Here is a 17,500-nt window from a genome sequence, read left to right as displayed (position 1 = left end):
TTTCAGATCTCTCTCTTCCATGTTTACCTACAGGAAGGGCTGACTTCATAACATGTGGCCAAGACATGTCAACACATACACTTTCCACAGATTTCTTTGAGTTCATACTGGGGGAATGAGGGTCAAGACTAGTCTGAAGTACTGCATGTTGTGCATTAGTAGGTGATATACCATGTACTTGTTGAGGATAAGGTATAAATTGATGGGGAATTCCATCTTTGTCAGATTCCGAGGACATAGTGCCGGGTTCCCCACTTGGTAAATGATTTATAATGATGGGAGATGTATTATCATCTGTCCAGTCATCTTTATCACCAAGTGCACAGTTTCCCTTTGGTCTAGTTGTTCTGCGCCTTGGTCTGCCTGGTCGAGGTCTTTCCTTTCCTGAACGATACTTATGGTGCCTAGGCAATCTTGTGTGATCTACTCTTGGAATCCCAATATTGTCAGATCTTTCTGTCAGATCAGAGTTAAAAGAGTTTCTGTTTTTTCTAGCTAAAGCATCATCATTTATATGAGGTTGATGATGTCGAGAGTTATGATAAGGAATCATGGGTTGAGGCATCATTGCAGGAGTCTGCCCTAAAACAGGATAATTAAACAACTGTGGCTGCTGTAGCTCTTGTGGTAAGTATGGTAACTGTTCTAAAGCTGAGCTTTGACTTGTAGCTTGGGAAGTCAAATTGCCTTCTTCAACAATGCTTGGAAAAGATCCAACTCGTCTCATTGGGCTAATAGGTTCTTCCATATACGCTCGAGGCTTTCTTGGAATAGTAGACCATCCACGATCTATTTCAACAGCTCTACTAGAAGTCATAGCTGGGTATATACCAACCATAGGAGTGCTGTCAGTGTTGGGTCCTAATACACATAGCACCTCTGGAGTAGGATCCTTGCATGCATGCTTGCCACCACCCTTTTGGAATTCAGCAGGAATGTATCCATACATTGTATCTACATGTATATTGGTATTGTTTACTTTACTTGAAGCTCCTAAACAAGAGGGATCAAAGTTGTTTTTTGATGGCTCACAGTTATTTGACCGAGAAATTTTGGGCTTGTAAACAGTGGAATTACAATCACTATCAGTTCTATTAACTTCAAGATTATTCTGTTTTACCATTTGACGAAGACGTTGTTTTTGGAAGAATCTCTTTGCAACTCCTGCTTGTTTTGGATTGTAAAATATTTCTGGGGCATAATGAAGATCATTTGTCATGGTACCTAAACTTAAAAGTTGTAGGTTATTAGATGCCTTGTTCAGACTCTCTGGTTTGTTTGATGTAAGAATACTCTGGGAAACTGAAGAAGACTTGTTTGTTTGGTGAGTTTGTGATGACTCTAGACTATGGGTACTTGGAGCTCCAGCAGGTCCACAAGCCTGATTATTGGATGGTACAATATGATTAGCACCACTGTTGTTAACTGGTGCTGTTAAATGAAGTTCCTCTTCCTCCTTCCTTTGCCTTGTAAAGACACAAGAATACTCACGCCATGCATCCCAAACATCGTTTCTACTAAAACAAAAAAAAACGAAGATAAATATACCTAGGCTGCTTGCACAAATTGCATAAATAATGCTGAAGATAGTATTATGATGGGGGATAACCGAGGCAAATGGTGCAGCAGTGGTAATGGCAGCAGCTGCCCAGGTCAAAATGAACAATAAAAGTGTAACTACATGAGCTCTCAGTTGTGTTAATGGACTGTGCTGGCCATCTGACACACTAACAGCAGTATCTCGTGAGGCAATGCTTAACTCGTCTTCAACTCCAGGATTTACATTTTCAGAGTTGGGAGAGTTGGCATCAAGTAGTTCTAACTCAGTTGTCTCTGTGGCTCCTGTAGCTTCATTGTATGTTCCACGGTGTGACCTTAACATACAATGGGTCAAAAGGAAAAATACAGAAAGGATAAAAGAAAGAGCAGCAGAAGGGGCATAAAAAGCTCCTAAGCTTGGTCCCCATGCTAAGAAACAATAACTGTAGCCAGCATATTGCTGGAGATTGACAGCTGCAGATATACCACAAAGTATAAGTGCTATGCCCCAACCAACAAGGTAAAACCTAAGCATAGGTTTTGGAGGAAGAGGAATGTCCTGTGGAGGTTCTTCAACAGGTACTGGAGGTCTCAGTGCTTTGGTAACTTTCTTGTACAAGTTAGTGACAGTAACAATGATCCATAGAAATACACATGTTGTCAAGTAATGAAGTGCAACACCTATACCCTGGCATAACTTTTGATTTTCCGTTTGGTAAACTCCTACTGTAAAAAGCGTCACTAATAGCAAAAGAGCAATCCATGTGTTCATCAGAGAGTGCTTGTTTTTGTTCATTGTATTTATACAGTGGTGATTTGCTGCCCATGTAATAATAGATGCCATTAAAAACAAAATGCAGATAGCACTACCTACGTATACACCAGGAGCACTCAATCTAAATTCTGCACCCCTGGCACCTGCTTGACTTCGATGTAATGCTGCCATGTCTTGCAAAAGACCAAAATGAGCTAGTCGATCACAGCGGAAAACTATCAGAGAGTTCCATTCTTGCTCAATTTTACACCCCTCACTAGTCCAATTCCCTTGTGTTCCTGAAGCATTCCGTTTCCACCAAACAGGCATAATATTATGACTATAAATAGCAGAACGTAAAGTTATGTAGACATGATCCTCAAGTAGTATGTCCTCATCTTGATCACTAACTCGTACTCCTATGACTGGAGATGTCACTTCCCAAGTGTCAGATTTCCCTGCCAACAATCTTGGAAAGAGGTTTGCTGTTTGATATACAAAAAATTGTAGCTGCACCGAAGATTGAGACGCAGATTCCTCTAGTTCATCTGATGAATTATATGTAGGAAGATTCTCTTTCCGGAACAAACTAGATGGAACCTGGATTTGAGCATCCATAATTTCATCCTCACTACTGCAAATAAAATAATATTGCTAATTAATAAAAAATTCATAACTTGATAGAACTGCCATTTGCTTTAATGTTGTAAATTTAGTAGTACACGACATAATAGATAAATAGATGCATAAAACAATGTAGTAAACTGTACCATTTAAAGTAGTTGAATCATTCAGACATTTTTTAAATATTTTCAGATAGGTATATGTACTATAAGAATTACCTCTAAACTACAGATATAATGAAATATTAATGCTCCATAAATGAAAAAAAAACGACCTTATAGATACTGTCAATGAGATTTTTTCAACACATTAAAAGACTGCTTAAAGGGTTATGCTAAATAAAGTATTTCTTTTTTAAATATTTTCAGATAGGTATATGTACTATAAGAATTACCTCTAAACTACAGATATAATGAAATATTAATGCTCCATAAATGAAAAAAAAACGACCTTATAGATACTGTCAATGAGATTTTTTCAACACATTAAAAGACTGCTTAAAGGGTTATGCTAAATAAAGTATTTCTTTATGCTACTTTTCATACAAACTTTTTAATCATTCTAGAGCCTAAATTTCATTGAGGCATCTCCATACATGATAACTCTGAAGTTTTAAGAAAGAAGCAGAAGAGCTAAGAATGACAACCCATACATGCACAAATGGGAAAGTAAATTAGTAGAAACTAAATAGCTGTTTCTAATGTGAAGATTAAATCCAATTCTGCAAGAACAAGGAGTGATTAAAGTTCAGTTGTTTCAGTGCGGTATACTCCACGAACTACATTCATAAGAGATTCTGGGATCTTCCCTGTTTCGACCAGAGAAATCAGGATAGAACAACCCCCCCCCCCCCCCCCCCCCCCCGGGGTTCCCTACTCCCGAAGTGTAAAGAAGCGACCCGAGGTCAGCTTGGACCTTCAGAAGCCTTAGGACCCCATTCTAGTTCTGGGTGTCAACCTGTGTACAGGTCAACGTGTCTCCCGTTATCCGACCATTTTCCTTCGTTTTACATATGGGTACTTGTTCCTTCTTCGTTCAATGGAGGCCAAACATCAGCAAGTCTGTTTTCCAGGGACTTAGTCAAAAGTATGTGGCATTTTCTTGTCCAATGTGGAAGGGAGCGGGAAGAATAGAGAAGTCGTTCCTCCAAGTTCTCTGGAATTTTCACTTGCCCCTGCTGGAGCAGGGCCCAAGTTAAGTTAGTGACGCCTCTCAGCCCATTTCTAAGATCAATGTTCCTTTTGTCCATGTAACAATCATTCGAGATGTTCTAGTGTAGGATGATGTGCTGCGGAAAGAGCCGTTGGCTTAGGCCGAAGAGGTTCCTGTTATGTGACGTAGCCGCTCAGGTCGACGAGAAGTGTGACCACGAGTGCTCCGGTATGTCCTACAAACGCTCTGTGTTCCAGGGCTGACGGAGCCCAGCAGTAGAGACATCCGGCCACCTTTTGCTCCACTCCGTCCGCCTCAGCTTGGCGGCCATGGATGGTGCCTTTCCGAATCACTCCTCCCGGCCCAGGGACCACACAAGTGACCGCTGCTCTCTGTTTGGACATCTCCGAGGTCCTCACTCTTGTCCATGGACAGAGTGACCAGCCGAACAGTATCTTCGGATCACAACGGGCTATTCAAAGCGGCTTCATAGTACCCCCTGGGGGAGGAGATGATCCTGAAGAGGACCAGCCACACGTCAGTTCCTCCCTGCAGTTTTCCCACATTACTGGAGCCTAGCAAGTCTGTACCATCCTCCAAGGGTGGGGGAACCACCAATGTGGTGCAGGACCGGCCTACCGAGGTCACTACCATGCATTCCGAGGGTGCCAGTATCAAGAAGAGAACCGGGGACCTCGTGATTATCACTCGGCCAGCCACCGTTGCAGACATCAGAGTCATTGCTGGACCATGTGGCTGCTCCAGCCATCCCGAGGTCGCCTTCGCTTCGTGAGAACATTATGTTTTCCTCGGAATGGCACCAGGCACTTGGTCACGCACCCCCCATCTGGAAGGACGCGCAGCTGCCCTCCGAGAAGTTGTTGTTCGCCTTGACAGAGGATCATGACAGGAAGAGAAGGTGCCCCAGGTCGCCTTAATTTGATGTCTTTTCCCCAACCTGTCCATGTACTCCAGGGATAACCTCACAGGTCAACAGTCATATGCAGTCTTTGCCACCTGCAGCAGGAGTGGGAGATGCCAGTGCAGCCATGGAGTTTCCTATCCTACCCATAGCCACTCCTCCTATCCTCCTCCTATGACCGCTGGAGCCTGGGGGGAAGTGAGTGCCACTACCTACGGCACGGGTTCTGTCTCCTCATTTCTGCCTGCTACATTGGCCTCTGCTCCTCCTCCTGTGAGTGCTGGAGGCCAGGGAAAGTTATCGCTGCTACTTATGACACGGCTTCTGTTGCCTCGGGTCAGCCTGCTACAGCAAGCTCTACTCCTCCTCCTGTGAAGGCACTTCAGTCCCTGGGAAGTCTTGTCGAAGGGAGGGAGGTAGTCCTAGTGCGTGCCAACATCCCAGGGGTGGCCTACATTAAGAAACAGGATCCTCAAGTCTCGTTTGCTCTGCAACCTGACAGAAGAAATCCTGAGGTGGGCCGCAGACAGGGGTGGGGGACATCTCTGACGACAAGGTTCATCCCAGGAAGAAACATGTTGGCAGCCAGGTTCAGCAGGAGGGGCCAAGTGATAGGCACGGAATGTTCCCTTCACCCAGTCGAATCAGCTGATAACCATGTGGGGTTACCCTCCCTGGATCTCTTCGCAACATGGATCAATGCGAAGATCCCAATGTTCTGTTTGCCTGTCCCAGACCCGGCAGCACTCATGGAGGATGTCTTCCAGAACCCGTGCAACGGTCTGAATGCATAGGCCTTCCCTCCCTTCAGTCTGCTGTGACAAGTCCTATACAGACTCCAGGAAGCAAATGGCACAAACCTCACGTTGGTATCTTTATGGTGGACAGACAAGGAGTGGTTCCCGGACATTCTGGAGTTAGTAGTAGAGGAACCATGGCAACTTTCACTCGTGGAAGACCTACAGCAGCTCTACTTCAACAGGTTCCACAACGGGCTGCAAAACCTGACGTTGAAGATAAGTCTTCCTCCCCGGCCTGGCCTCTACCACAAGGGTCAGCAATTTACACGGCCTGTCCAACAAGGAGTTGGAAAGGGCCGACCTGCTTTGTTCCCTCCATGATGAAAACCCAAAAACCCCGCGGTAGAAGATCGCAGGTTCGAGGGTTTTTCTATCCCCACCATACCGAAATCGGAGATGTTAAGGACCTTCTCCTCTGTCCAGTTCAAGCCGTAAGGAATCACCTGGCTTGGACAGCAAAGCTACACCCTACCATCAAAAGAGTCTCTTAGTATCCACGGGAAGGGTGAAGAAGTCTCTCTATGAACACCATCTCTTTTTGGCTGTAACGATCAGGAGAGCTTACCAGTTGGTGGGAGTCCCCCCTCAAGGACAATATGCAAGAACAGGAGGATGTAAAGAATGAACGAGTTCATTACTTCTTCCACAGCTGGCAAAAATTGACTCTCCCTGAGTAAAGGAATGAGTTCAGAGCTATTTTCTTGTGCAAAATATTTTATATTTAAGACATGGCAATTGTTTACCGACATCCTCACATACCTACATGTGTGATGGCTTTAAGCTTTCTATTAAAGACTATAAGAGGTGAATGGGCCTTGCTCATGCAAGTTTACTCTTTACTTGTCCAGACTTCTTTGAAAAACTTGCTTTAGTCAGAAGAATATCAAGATTTTGAATATGTAATTCATCTGCCAACGACACAATTAAAATGTTATGAATAATTGCCTTTCAGGTGCATAGTCCTGAAGTTAAGAATCCAATTCCTTTGCCACCACTCAAAAACAGTTATGAATCCTTACCTTTCAAATGCATAGTCTTGAGGAAGTGATGGACCTCTCTCCAAGGGCAAAGGAGAAGTTTTGTACATATTGTAGTTGAATATCTACGGGGGAATGGCCTATGGAGCAATAGCATATGAGTATGCTTGAATGCTAGCTCCCTAAATCTAAACCATGACTTCAAGTGCAAAAGACGGACTCACTGATATGCGACTGCCCAAAAGAGGAAGTAACTCTTGAACACATCTAAAAGGAGCAAAATACCACAAAAAAAAATTGCAGTCTTTATAGTGAAATGTAACAGGAAAGCCTCTGTAATCAGTATATGAAGATCCTTGGAGAGATATTGAGAACTGAACTGAAGTGAGGTCACCTAGTAGTTAAAAGTGCACTATGAGGATAGCTTTTTTCAGTGGTGTTGGGGCTCATGAAAAGTAGCGTAAAAGCTTCTATTAGCAGTATATAAAGATCTGTGAAGAAATGTTGAGGACTGAAGATTGGTTCCCTTATACTGTAGTAGTAGGTTGGCCAAGGCACCAGCCATCCGTTGAGATACTACCGCTAAGACTCATGGGGTCCTTTGACTGGCCAGACAGTGCTACATTGGATCCTTCTCTCTTGTTACAGTTCATCTTTCCTTTGCCTGCACATACACCAAATAGTCTGGCCTATTCTTTACATATACTCCTTTGTCTTCATACACCTGACAACATCAAGATTATCAAACAATTTTTCTTCTCTCAAGGGGCTAACCAATGCATTGTAATTGTTCAGTGGCCACTTTCCTCTTGGTAAGGGTAGAAGAGACTTTAGCTATGGTGAGCAGCTCTTCTAGTCTTAGATAGTGCCATAGCCTCTGTACCATGGTCTTCCACTGTCTTGGGTTAGAGTTCTCTTGCTTGAGGTTACACTCAGGCCTACTATTCTATCTTATTGTCTTCCACTAAGTTTTGTTAATTTTCATAGTTTATATAGGAAATATATTTTTTAAGGTTGTTACTCTTAAAATATTTTATTCTAAAATTGTAACTGTTCTTAATATATTTTATTTTTCCTGTTTCCTTTCCTCACTGGGCTATTTTCCCTGTTGGAGCCCCTGGGCTTATAGCATCCTGTTTTTCCAACTAGGGTTGTAGCTTAGCAAGTAATAATAATAATAATAATAATAATAATAATAATAATAATAATAATAATGGTTGGAATGCACTATGAGGATGACCTTTTTCTGTGGTGTTAAGAGCCACTGAATTCCTTTCATAGACTGCAGTTCTAGTTCTTTAGGGAAGGCTGCTATGAGGCTTTGAATTGTAGATGATGCCAATTTCTTTTAAAGGCCAAGGCAAAAGATGGACTCCACAAGCACTATTATATGATCATCAAGTTGGTTGATGTTTCTCTCATGAATCAATAAATAATCTGAACCACTTGCCTAGTAAATGATGAAAGTCAAAATTTGGCAGAAACAGGCAGCAGTAAATTTTTAAACCCCTAATCCTAAATTGCTCTGTTCAAAATCCTTCAGTGTGATGGTCAGGGTGCTTTGGTTTGTGTGAAAATTCATATCTGGTTGATTGAGAAATTCTTGATAGTACTTTGAATAGGTGAAAGAAGTTCAAATCTAATTCCACTGTGGCCCTGAAGTGGCAATATGCAATCCCTAAGTGGCAATATGCAATCTATAGGGAGTGACTGGAGGCTTCAAAATCCTGGGCCCTACCTGACTGACATGATAAATAGAAACAGAAATATATATAAAACCAGCAAAGAAGCATGCGGTTAAGGTTTATTTCGGAAAAGAAGTCACGATGCTCTATTCACAACTTGCAGATCCAGCAATTAAATTGAAGGTAGAATCTGTTCACTCTTGAAGATGTTGAAGACCTTCTGAACTGGAACAAAATTTGGACCGATCTTGGTTCTATGAGTCTCTGTCCAAACAAAGATTTCTAATGCGAACCTACAAACTAGGTCTTTGTTTTCTCCTGGGGCTGGGAATTGACAATGAGTTTCCTGCAAAGACTATAAAAACTTTGCTTTCTGCTGCCTTAATAACTGAAAAGTTTGGTAAATGACTTCATTTTAAGGAAGTTGATAGAAATGTCACTCCCCATCTCCTTGCCCCTTGCAGGTAGTCAAAATGCCACTTTAAATTTGCCTCCTCTTAGAATTTATTTTGTGTGGCCGATTATTATAGCTTTCCAACGATGAGCAGACTTTCTGCTTAATAAGACTACTAGAACTTCAACTAAGAGAATGTTCAGGAACCACTGTCCTCATCCTACTTACAATCATACTTTGAGTTTTATTGAAAGTTCAATTTCATGCACCATAATTTGCAACATGCACTAGTTTTAGCTAGATCCCTTAGGGATTCAGCAACCCCAGATATACATTCAAATGGAATTGGTGCAAAGAAAGTAGCATCATTTGCATATGGAATGAGCTTATATTCTAGGCCAAACCACACCAAATTATACATTCCTATAATTGCTATAGGATAGTAAGTAGGTAATAGGTTGGCCATGGAACTAGCCAAACATTGAGATACTACCACTAGCAAGTTATTGGCTCCTTTGACTGGCCAGACAGTATTACATTTTATCCCTCCCTCTGGTTACTACTCATTTTTCCTGTCCCTACACATACACCGACTACTCTGGCCAGCTCTTTCCAAATATTCTTTTCCGTTCTCATACACCTGACAACACTGAGATTACCAAATAATTCTTCTTCACTCAAGGGGTTAACTACTGCACTGAAGTTGTTCAGTGGCCACTTTCCTCTTGGTAAGGGTAGAAGAGACTTCAGGTATGGCAAGCAGCTCTTCTAGAAGGAGGACACTCCAAAATCAAATCATTGTTCTTTAGTCTTGGGTACTGCCATAGCCTTTATATTATGGTGTTCCACTTTCTTGGGGTAGAGTTCTCTTGCTTCAGGGTACAATCAGGCACACTATTTTATCTTATTTATCTTCCTCTTGTTTTTTTAGCTTTAATAATCATATATGAAAAATTTAATTTGATGTTGTTACTGTTCTGAAATGATTTTATTTTAATTGTTCATTCCTTCTCTTGTAGTTCATTTATTTCTTCGTTTCCTTTCCTTACTGGGCTATTTTTCCTTGTTGGAGCCCTTGGGCTTATAGCATCCTGCTTTTCCAATTAGGGTTGTAGCTTAGCTAGTAGTAATAATAATAATAATAATAATAATAATAATAATAATAATAATATAGTGCCTGATAATAACTATGCTTTGCAATCTATTACTTAATTTCAATTATGATGCTGAGAAAATACCATCTCCTTGAATCATGGGCCTCATGATTAACAAGGTCAAAGGCAGCACTAAAATCAAGGCCAATCATACAAACTTCCTTATCACAATCAAGGGATTTCTGTCCAGTAATGATGGAACTTTTACTGTAGTTTCATTACATAAGCAAGTCATATTGCACCTCTCCCCAAAAGGCACATATCACATAGTATTTTTTAGGAGAACTGATGCAATTTCCTCTTCACAAGTTATCTCCTATAGAGAACTTTTTGTGCCAGAAATATTATTGTCACATGTTTCATTTGCTAAACAACTTATCCTTCCATCTTCATCCTCCTACAAAAAGTCAGTATGATACTTTGTAAACTTACTTTTAAAAAGGTATTAAAATTTTTCTGAACAAAACATTTGCCTGATTTAAACAGGTAATTGCATACTGTACAACAAAGATACATAAATAATTACTAAAAATAAATTACACTTTCACAATAGAAATATACACATCACAAAGTCATTGCAATAGCTTCATGTAACATATTTATAAATTTAACTTTTTATGGAAAAAAGTTTTAATATAGTATAAAAAAGGGTAACACACCCTTTTCATATATGTCATTTAAATCCCCAATCATATGTCATTTAAATTGCGAAAAATCTTACCTGTACAACATAGAGTAATTATGAGTATTACATCTGAAATGCCTCTCTGTGTTGTGAGGACTACGACGATACCAGTTGCAAGTTAGACCAGAAAACGTGCTTGGCTGTCGGGCAAATTGATGCATTTCAAGTTGAGGTGCTGGTGCTCGCGTCAGTTTGGGAGAGTGATTTGCTACATCCCAGAGACTTTTCACCAACCTCTGACATGCTCCATCTAATACTTCAGCAGCGTAAAGCAAGTCTGTAAAAATAGATGATAAAATACACACTAGATGAATCTTTTTATAAAATACTGTACAAACACACACACACACACACACACACACACATATATATATATATATATATTTATATTCATACATGTGTATATATATATATATATATAATATATTTATATTCATATATATATATATATATATATACAATTAGCATATTGGTCATACTTTACTCTAGAAAATATCTAGTTTTATAAGCATCTGAATATACCTTCAACAGGGTATATTAAATACACAGCCAGACCCAACAAATACCAGTCTTAATTTCGTTAGGTGTCTATTATACAACCATAAATACGGAGCATTAAGCAGCGTAAAAACATACTGGTAGATTAAAGATTTTTTTTTTTCTTAATTTCATGCAGAAGAAGACAGACTTCCTTGAAATTACTTACTCTTTACCTAAGATTAAATGCCAAGTTTAATTGAGCAAAACTCTTTTATCACACATACCTTGAGCTGCAGCCATGGAAGCACTTATAATTTCAATTAGTACGAGAGCGGTTTCTTTAGGTCCAGACAGAGCCCCTAATAATCCTGTATACTGTTGTACAGTTTTGGATAGGAAGATAATATCCATTGGATCCCTCAAGATTTTGCCATCTCGGGTGAAGTTCCTAAGGCTCCTTGTTGAGTCTGCCAAACTTGTTTTACTAGCAGGTATATTGGTAGAAGCAAACTGTTCTAATATTTTGGTGGTCTCCGAAACAAAAGGACACGCTGAAGTGTCCAACCCTTCCCAGTAACCTTCAGGAGAGCAGGTATGTTTGGCTTGGGGTATGGCCACACCCGTGGACACTGCTTTTAAGGAAGCTTTTGTAGGATACTTTGAACTACCTCTAAGGTGAGGTAACAAGCCAGCACAGCCTAATTCTACAGTGACTCCAGCAACAGTTCTCGGCCATACGTATGCACCTCTGTTATTACTTGTGGCTGAAAGAGATGGAAAATACCATATGTGTTGTAAACGCCCAATCTTTCTAATGTCTTGGAACAAATAAGTCATATTGTTTATTTACATAAATTTATCAACTCATTATTCGTTTACTGTTAATAAGACTAATTCAAGTTTGTAACCTAAATAGGGATCTAAGCACACAAGTACTGGTGACAGCAAAACTGTAATGATTCTTACTATTCATATGGCAATATTTGGTGTCGTGGGCGATGACATAAATGCTGATGGTACTCGTTGTATGGTTCCCTTGCTCTCCTTGTACAAGGCATGACCAATCACCACTATGAGTGCCATTCAGCTCCTTTATTTCGACCATGCTGTGTTGTATGAAAATAGGAGTCTTCAGATATGAATACTGATTATGCCGGTGGGCTATTATTAATTCCAAAGCATACTTTACATGCATCCCAGTATCACACACATATACAGTATATTTTTCATATGTTCGTGTAATTTAGTTGAACAATGAAATTCTCAAATTCTTGCATATTTTTGATAAACTAATAACTAAAAGCATTAAATCAGTGTAGAATAAATTAAGAACCTGTTTCTTTCATGCTTGGATTTAAACACAAGCACGTTTTAATATATATATATATATATATATATATAATGTACACATATATTGTATATATAACAACAAATGCAGGTTTCTAGTTAACTGCAAGACAAAGGTCTCGTCACCATGCTAGCCAGTGCGTATTGGTGATGGTGGAAGATTTTTGTCTGATTTCTCACAGCAAATCAAACTAGTATGGGTGACCCTGATTAGTACAGCTTTACTGATCATGGTGATATGCAGACCCTTTTACCATGTTAAGGTATCCCCCACTCAGAAATGGATATATATATATATATATATATGTGTGTGTGTGTGTGTGTGTGTGTGTGTGTTTGTGTGTGTATGTGTGTGCATAAAATCTATTCATATTTATAAATATGCACTTTCTATATTTTTATATTTTGTTTATTAATTTTATGTATAATATATAAATATACATAAAACTAAGATACAACAAACCAAATTGAAAATGAAGTGAATCATGACTGATTTTGTCTCTATGACATCATCAAGAGGTTTGATTTATTGATAGGGATTCTTACATTGTATTTGGTATAGTGGAGTACGAACATACGCACAAACATTTGTATTAGAGAACAGAATATTAAGTTGAGATCATATCTGATAATGTAAAATGGTTTGCTATACTGATGACAGTACTGTATTTGTGTCCAGGAAATAAATATTTGATACTTTTGAAACAGAATGGGTTTGTAACGTCAATAGATTCAACTACAGAATTGGAGAATAATTGTAACTTTCCATTTTTGGATTATCGGATAAAGAGATGTAATTATAGATTCAAGTTTAGCGTATGCAGAAAACCAATCAAAATCCCTGCATATGTCCAGTCCTATTCAAATCAAAATAACAAAAGTAAGAAATCAGGAATTGCTAAAATATTTTTGAAAGCATTATGACGATGAAATAAGAGATTATGATTATAGCCAATTAAATTATCCTGAAATTGTATTAGAAGACACATTAAGAACAACAACATTAAAAAGGCCTCCTTTGGTAAAAACAAGAGGGAAAACTATAATACTGTATAAAAAAAACTTACTTGTATTCATATAAAGTAACAATTTTAAAGATATTCCACAACTGTTTAAAATTTCATTGTTAATGTAGCATTTAATAGCAATAACACAATGAAAACAGCTCTCATAAAGAATTATCTTGACAATACCATATGGTGTGCACAGTTGAAGGGGATATTTTTATATCAGTCAAACAAGTAAAGCTCTTGAAAAGATCATTGAATAATATAAGAAAAGTCTAAGATGCAATCATAAGATTTCAACAAAATTATTGTTTATATTTCAGATCTCAAACATACTATTAATTGGTCATGTGCAGGGAAATTGCTTCATTCCAATGCCAAAAAGAATGTTTTGGTATCAATTTATGCATATGACATGGCATGTACAAACTCTACATATTTATATGTAGAGATCTGGAAGCTTCATAAAATAATAATTTAATTAAGCAAGCCGGAATTTAGTGACACCTAGTTTCTATTTTTGGAATGATGTGCTTCATACTGTATATGTCTGTCATATTAATATTTTAGATTTGTACTATCACACATGTATGTATAATTATATGTGCATATGCTTTATTGTTACTTATGCAGGTATTTTTAAATTATATGCAAATATGTATATGTTTACGCATGTACATGTATGTGTCTATGAAGTCATGTATACATGCGTGGAAATGTGTGTATGGGTGTATACATTATGTATAAGTACGTGTGTAGGTATATATGAAAGTATACATTTGCATATATATATATATATATATATATATACTGTATATATATATATATATATGGATATGAGCAGCTATTAAAGATAAACTCGTATTAATATAAAGAAATTGTAGGTACCTAACTGAAGGTCTAAAATATGCCTGTACTTCTGTCCTGTACCTTTAAAGATCACACTCTGCTAAGATATGTCCTGCGCAAGGAATGTCACGGCATATTGTCGCAGGTGGCTTATTTATCTGATGCTCAGTTCTACAAATGTATATATGTATGTTCGTAGTCTCACGGTACCATATATATTGTAAAAAACCTCACTAAATCAAGAGGATTCACTCAGTAGTTTATTTGTCTTTGTACTTTATTACATACATACATATGCAATTTAAAATTCCCTCTAAATACAACAGGAACTGTTCAAGAAGTATTCAATGATATTTCCCAAGCCAAATTACGTACCTCTCGATGGATTCCGGTAGGTAAGTTGTCTTGATGACCGCTCCACCTCGTTGTTGGTGTTGATGATGCTGTTCCAAATAACCGGTCACAGTTGTTGACCCACTAGTGGAGGGGTGACGGGGCACGAGGTGAACGTCACCCCTCACCCACCAAACCTTGTGACCTTCCTCGGCGCTAGTCACCCGGCAACGCAGTCTGAGAGAGTCGCCAGCGAAGACCACCTGATCGAGGCCAGGTTCGAGTTCGACTACAGAGAGACCTGGGCCATCTGGAGGTAAGGGCACATAAACTTATAGAATTAAAAGAAATAAAATTTGCAAAGGCTGTACTTAGCGGAAAAGTAAGAGTACGGATATTTAAATAAATCTGGAACCCTTAATGTTAAATACCTCAAATCACTGAAAATGGATTTAGTAGTAAATATGTCAAAGGAAATATCCGAAGGAAATGATGGAGGGAGAGCGTTATCTCATAGCCATAAATAAAATCTCATTAAAAAAACGCAATTTTCATTAGGATTCGGTCTAATCACGAGTTATTTGAGTAGCAATATTCTACACTAGATTTTATTCACAAGGTTACTCTCCTTTCCCAAAATTTTGACATTCTATAACTTACAGCCATAACTATGCATACTTAAACCACAAGAGGAAAAAAAAAACGCTACTAAAAGAACATTGATAATAACGGCTGATAGGTTTATGCTAATCTAATTACAGCGATTAGTATATAAAATCGATTTTTTTTTTTACCGTTTGCAAAAGCAAAACATTCATGTCTGGTTTGCCAGGTGGTCAAATATATATATATATATATATATATATATATAAACATAAGATAACATGTAAGCATCATTAGAAAAATGAGAGAGCACACAAACACACACACACACGCTCTGGCAATTCACCCTAATTTCCGTGTATTTTTCCCCCTAGACTCGTTATCTTCCCCTACCAAGAGGGTCCCTTCTTCCCTAAACTTCTCTCCCTAAGTAGCTCACCAAGAGTCGGAAGTTAATTTGATCGTGCTCATAAGGAAACCCAGCTGGGAAAAAAATTGTGGAATTAGAGTCTTAAATTAATCCTACCAATTCCTATTCTCTCTCTCTCTCTCTCTCTCTCTCTCTCTCTCTCTCTCTCTCTCTCTCTCTCTCTCTCTCTCTCTCTCTCTCTCCGCCATTCACTGCAACAGCTGTCCGACCAATACATTGCAACAAGGCAGATTATATTCAATATTGCATCTCTTATTTTGCATTATTGGACACACCGGGGTGGGTGCATAATTTTTCTTACGTTACAATAGAACAGCTATAAATTAATGTGGCCAAATAGTTTTTCAAAAGAAAATTTTGCAAAGTTTATGAGTCATTTTTACAAAGGAAAGATGTCACTTGTATACTTAAGTAATGCGCTAAATAATACAAAATTTCAAACTTTATCAATAAGCTCTACATTAACATAGAATGACACTATAAAGAAAAGATAAGTCCCAGAACGTGTCTGAATTTAACGGACCGTAGACTCCAATAAACCTGCAAAACGGTGTGTCCGTAAGGTCAATTACTATGATAAGATTAAAATATAGAAGTCATATAAATAAAAGAGGATCATAATATACATAAAAGAAAAAAAAATTGTTGAGAGTAAACGATATTGAGCAGCAACATCTTTTCTCTATTAACAGCTGATATTACACTACATTAAAGGCTTAGGATATATTTAACGAGTGCTCTTGATTCTTTGCGCATTATGAAAAAGTTATATTTTCTTTAGATGAACTATTTTCCTTGCTAATGCACGAGTTAAAGATAAACAAAACACCTTGTCAACTAGAAAAGAAATCTTGAAAGAGGAATTAAACTTTGAAGGATAAAATCGGAATCGGATCACATTTTGGACAAACTGCCTTAAAGCTAAACCTTGCAAATATGCAGACTGGAAAATTATTTTGAAAGCGTCTGGTATAATCCCAAAATTATTTTGAAAGCGTCTGGTATAATCCCAGTTCCATTACCAAGTTAGTTTCTGTCCTTTGGAGAGACTGCCAAATAAATAAACCCCCAGGAGTAGCACTAATCCAGTAGAAGAAAATTCCACGAAGGAAAACTTTCTTCCAATGAACAGTGAAGTAATTCAATATGACATTAAAATCAAATTTCAATATGAATTCTATCTTTTTCTTGATAGAGTTTTCTTACACACACACACACACACACACACACACACACACACACACACACACAAAATCGTTGGGACCATCAAAGGAAAGTCTCATAAGTCTACCATATAAAATCGTACACTACCGAGGCGGGCTATGAGTAAAATCTGGTCGAACGATACTTAAATGAACTTAAAACAACTATGCAAACATTGAACAGCCTACGTCTACACCAGACAGCTTATGACTGTGTTAAATTTACTCGAGTAAATTCTTCAATGGATCGGCTTAAAGGTTCCATAGTTTAGTTACACGACCTGGAGACAGTGGGTATACATAAATACGATTATAAGAAGAGCCCTATAATCTAAGTACGATTTTTAATAAAATAAAAATTATCATCTTAAACAGACAAGCTTTCTTTCTAAGTGGGGTAAGATAGAAAACATGGGAATGAAAACATACCATGAAAAACACCTTGAAACATTAACAGCAAAGAAAACAAGTAAAAAAATAATATAGAATACTCACGACATTGCATCTCTTGGGGAGAGAGCTTTTTGATCTGGGTTCCATTGAGAGACCGAGGTCGGAAGCAT

The 17,500-nt window shown here is 38.3% G+C and overlaps 1 protein-coding gene across 1 annotated transcript in view; it reads right to left on the bottom strand.

Moving 5' to 3' along the window:
* The window catches only part of Remo (Remoulade), a 119,153-nt gene that overhangs the window by 1,221 nt on the left and 100,432 nt on the right, over nt 1–17,500 (bottom strand). The window contains exons 4-9 of the mRNA XM_068354442.1: nt 17,433–17,500; nt 14,745–15,012; nt 12,133–12,272; nt 11,451–11,930; nt 10,723–10,963; nt 1–2,927 (exon numbers count right to left, since the gene is read on the bottom strand). The exon at nt 1–2,927 is cut by the window's left edge and continues 1,221 nt beyond it; the exon at nt 17,433–17,500 is cut by the window's right edge and continues 96 nt beyond it. Coding sequence (XP_068210543.1) covers nt 1–2,927; nt 10,723–10,963; nt 11,451–11,930; nt 12,133–12,272; nt 14,745–15,012; nt 17,433–17,500 — 4,124 coding nt within the window. The remainder of the gene's footprint in view (nt 2,928–10,722; nt 10,964–11,450; nt 11,931–12,132; nt 12,273–14,744; nt 15,013–17,432) is intronic.

The sequence above is a fragment of the Palaemon carinicauda genome, chromosome 30 (genome assembly GCF_036898095.1).
Source record: "Palaemon carinicauda isolate YSFRI2023 chromosome 30, ASM3689809v2, whole genome shotgun sequence".
Lineage (NCBI taxonomy): Eukaryota > Metazoa > Arthropoda > Malacostraca > Decapoda > Palaemonidae > Palaemon > Palaemon carinicauda.
Note: the sequence above shows the minus strand (reverse complement) of the source record. Positions and strands in the feature narration are given on the sequence as shown.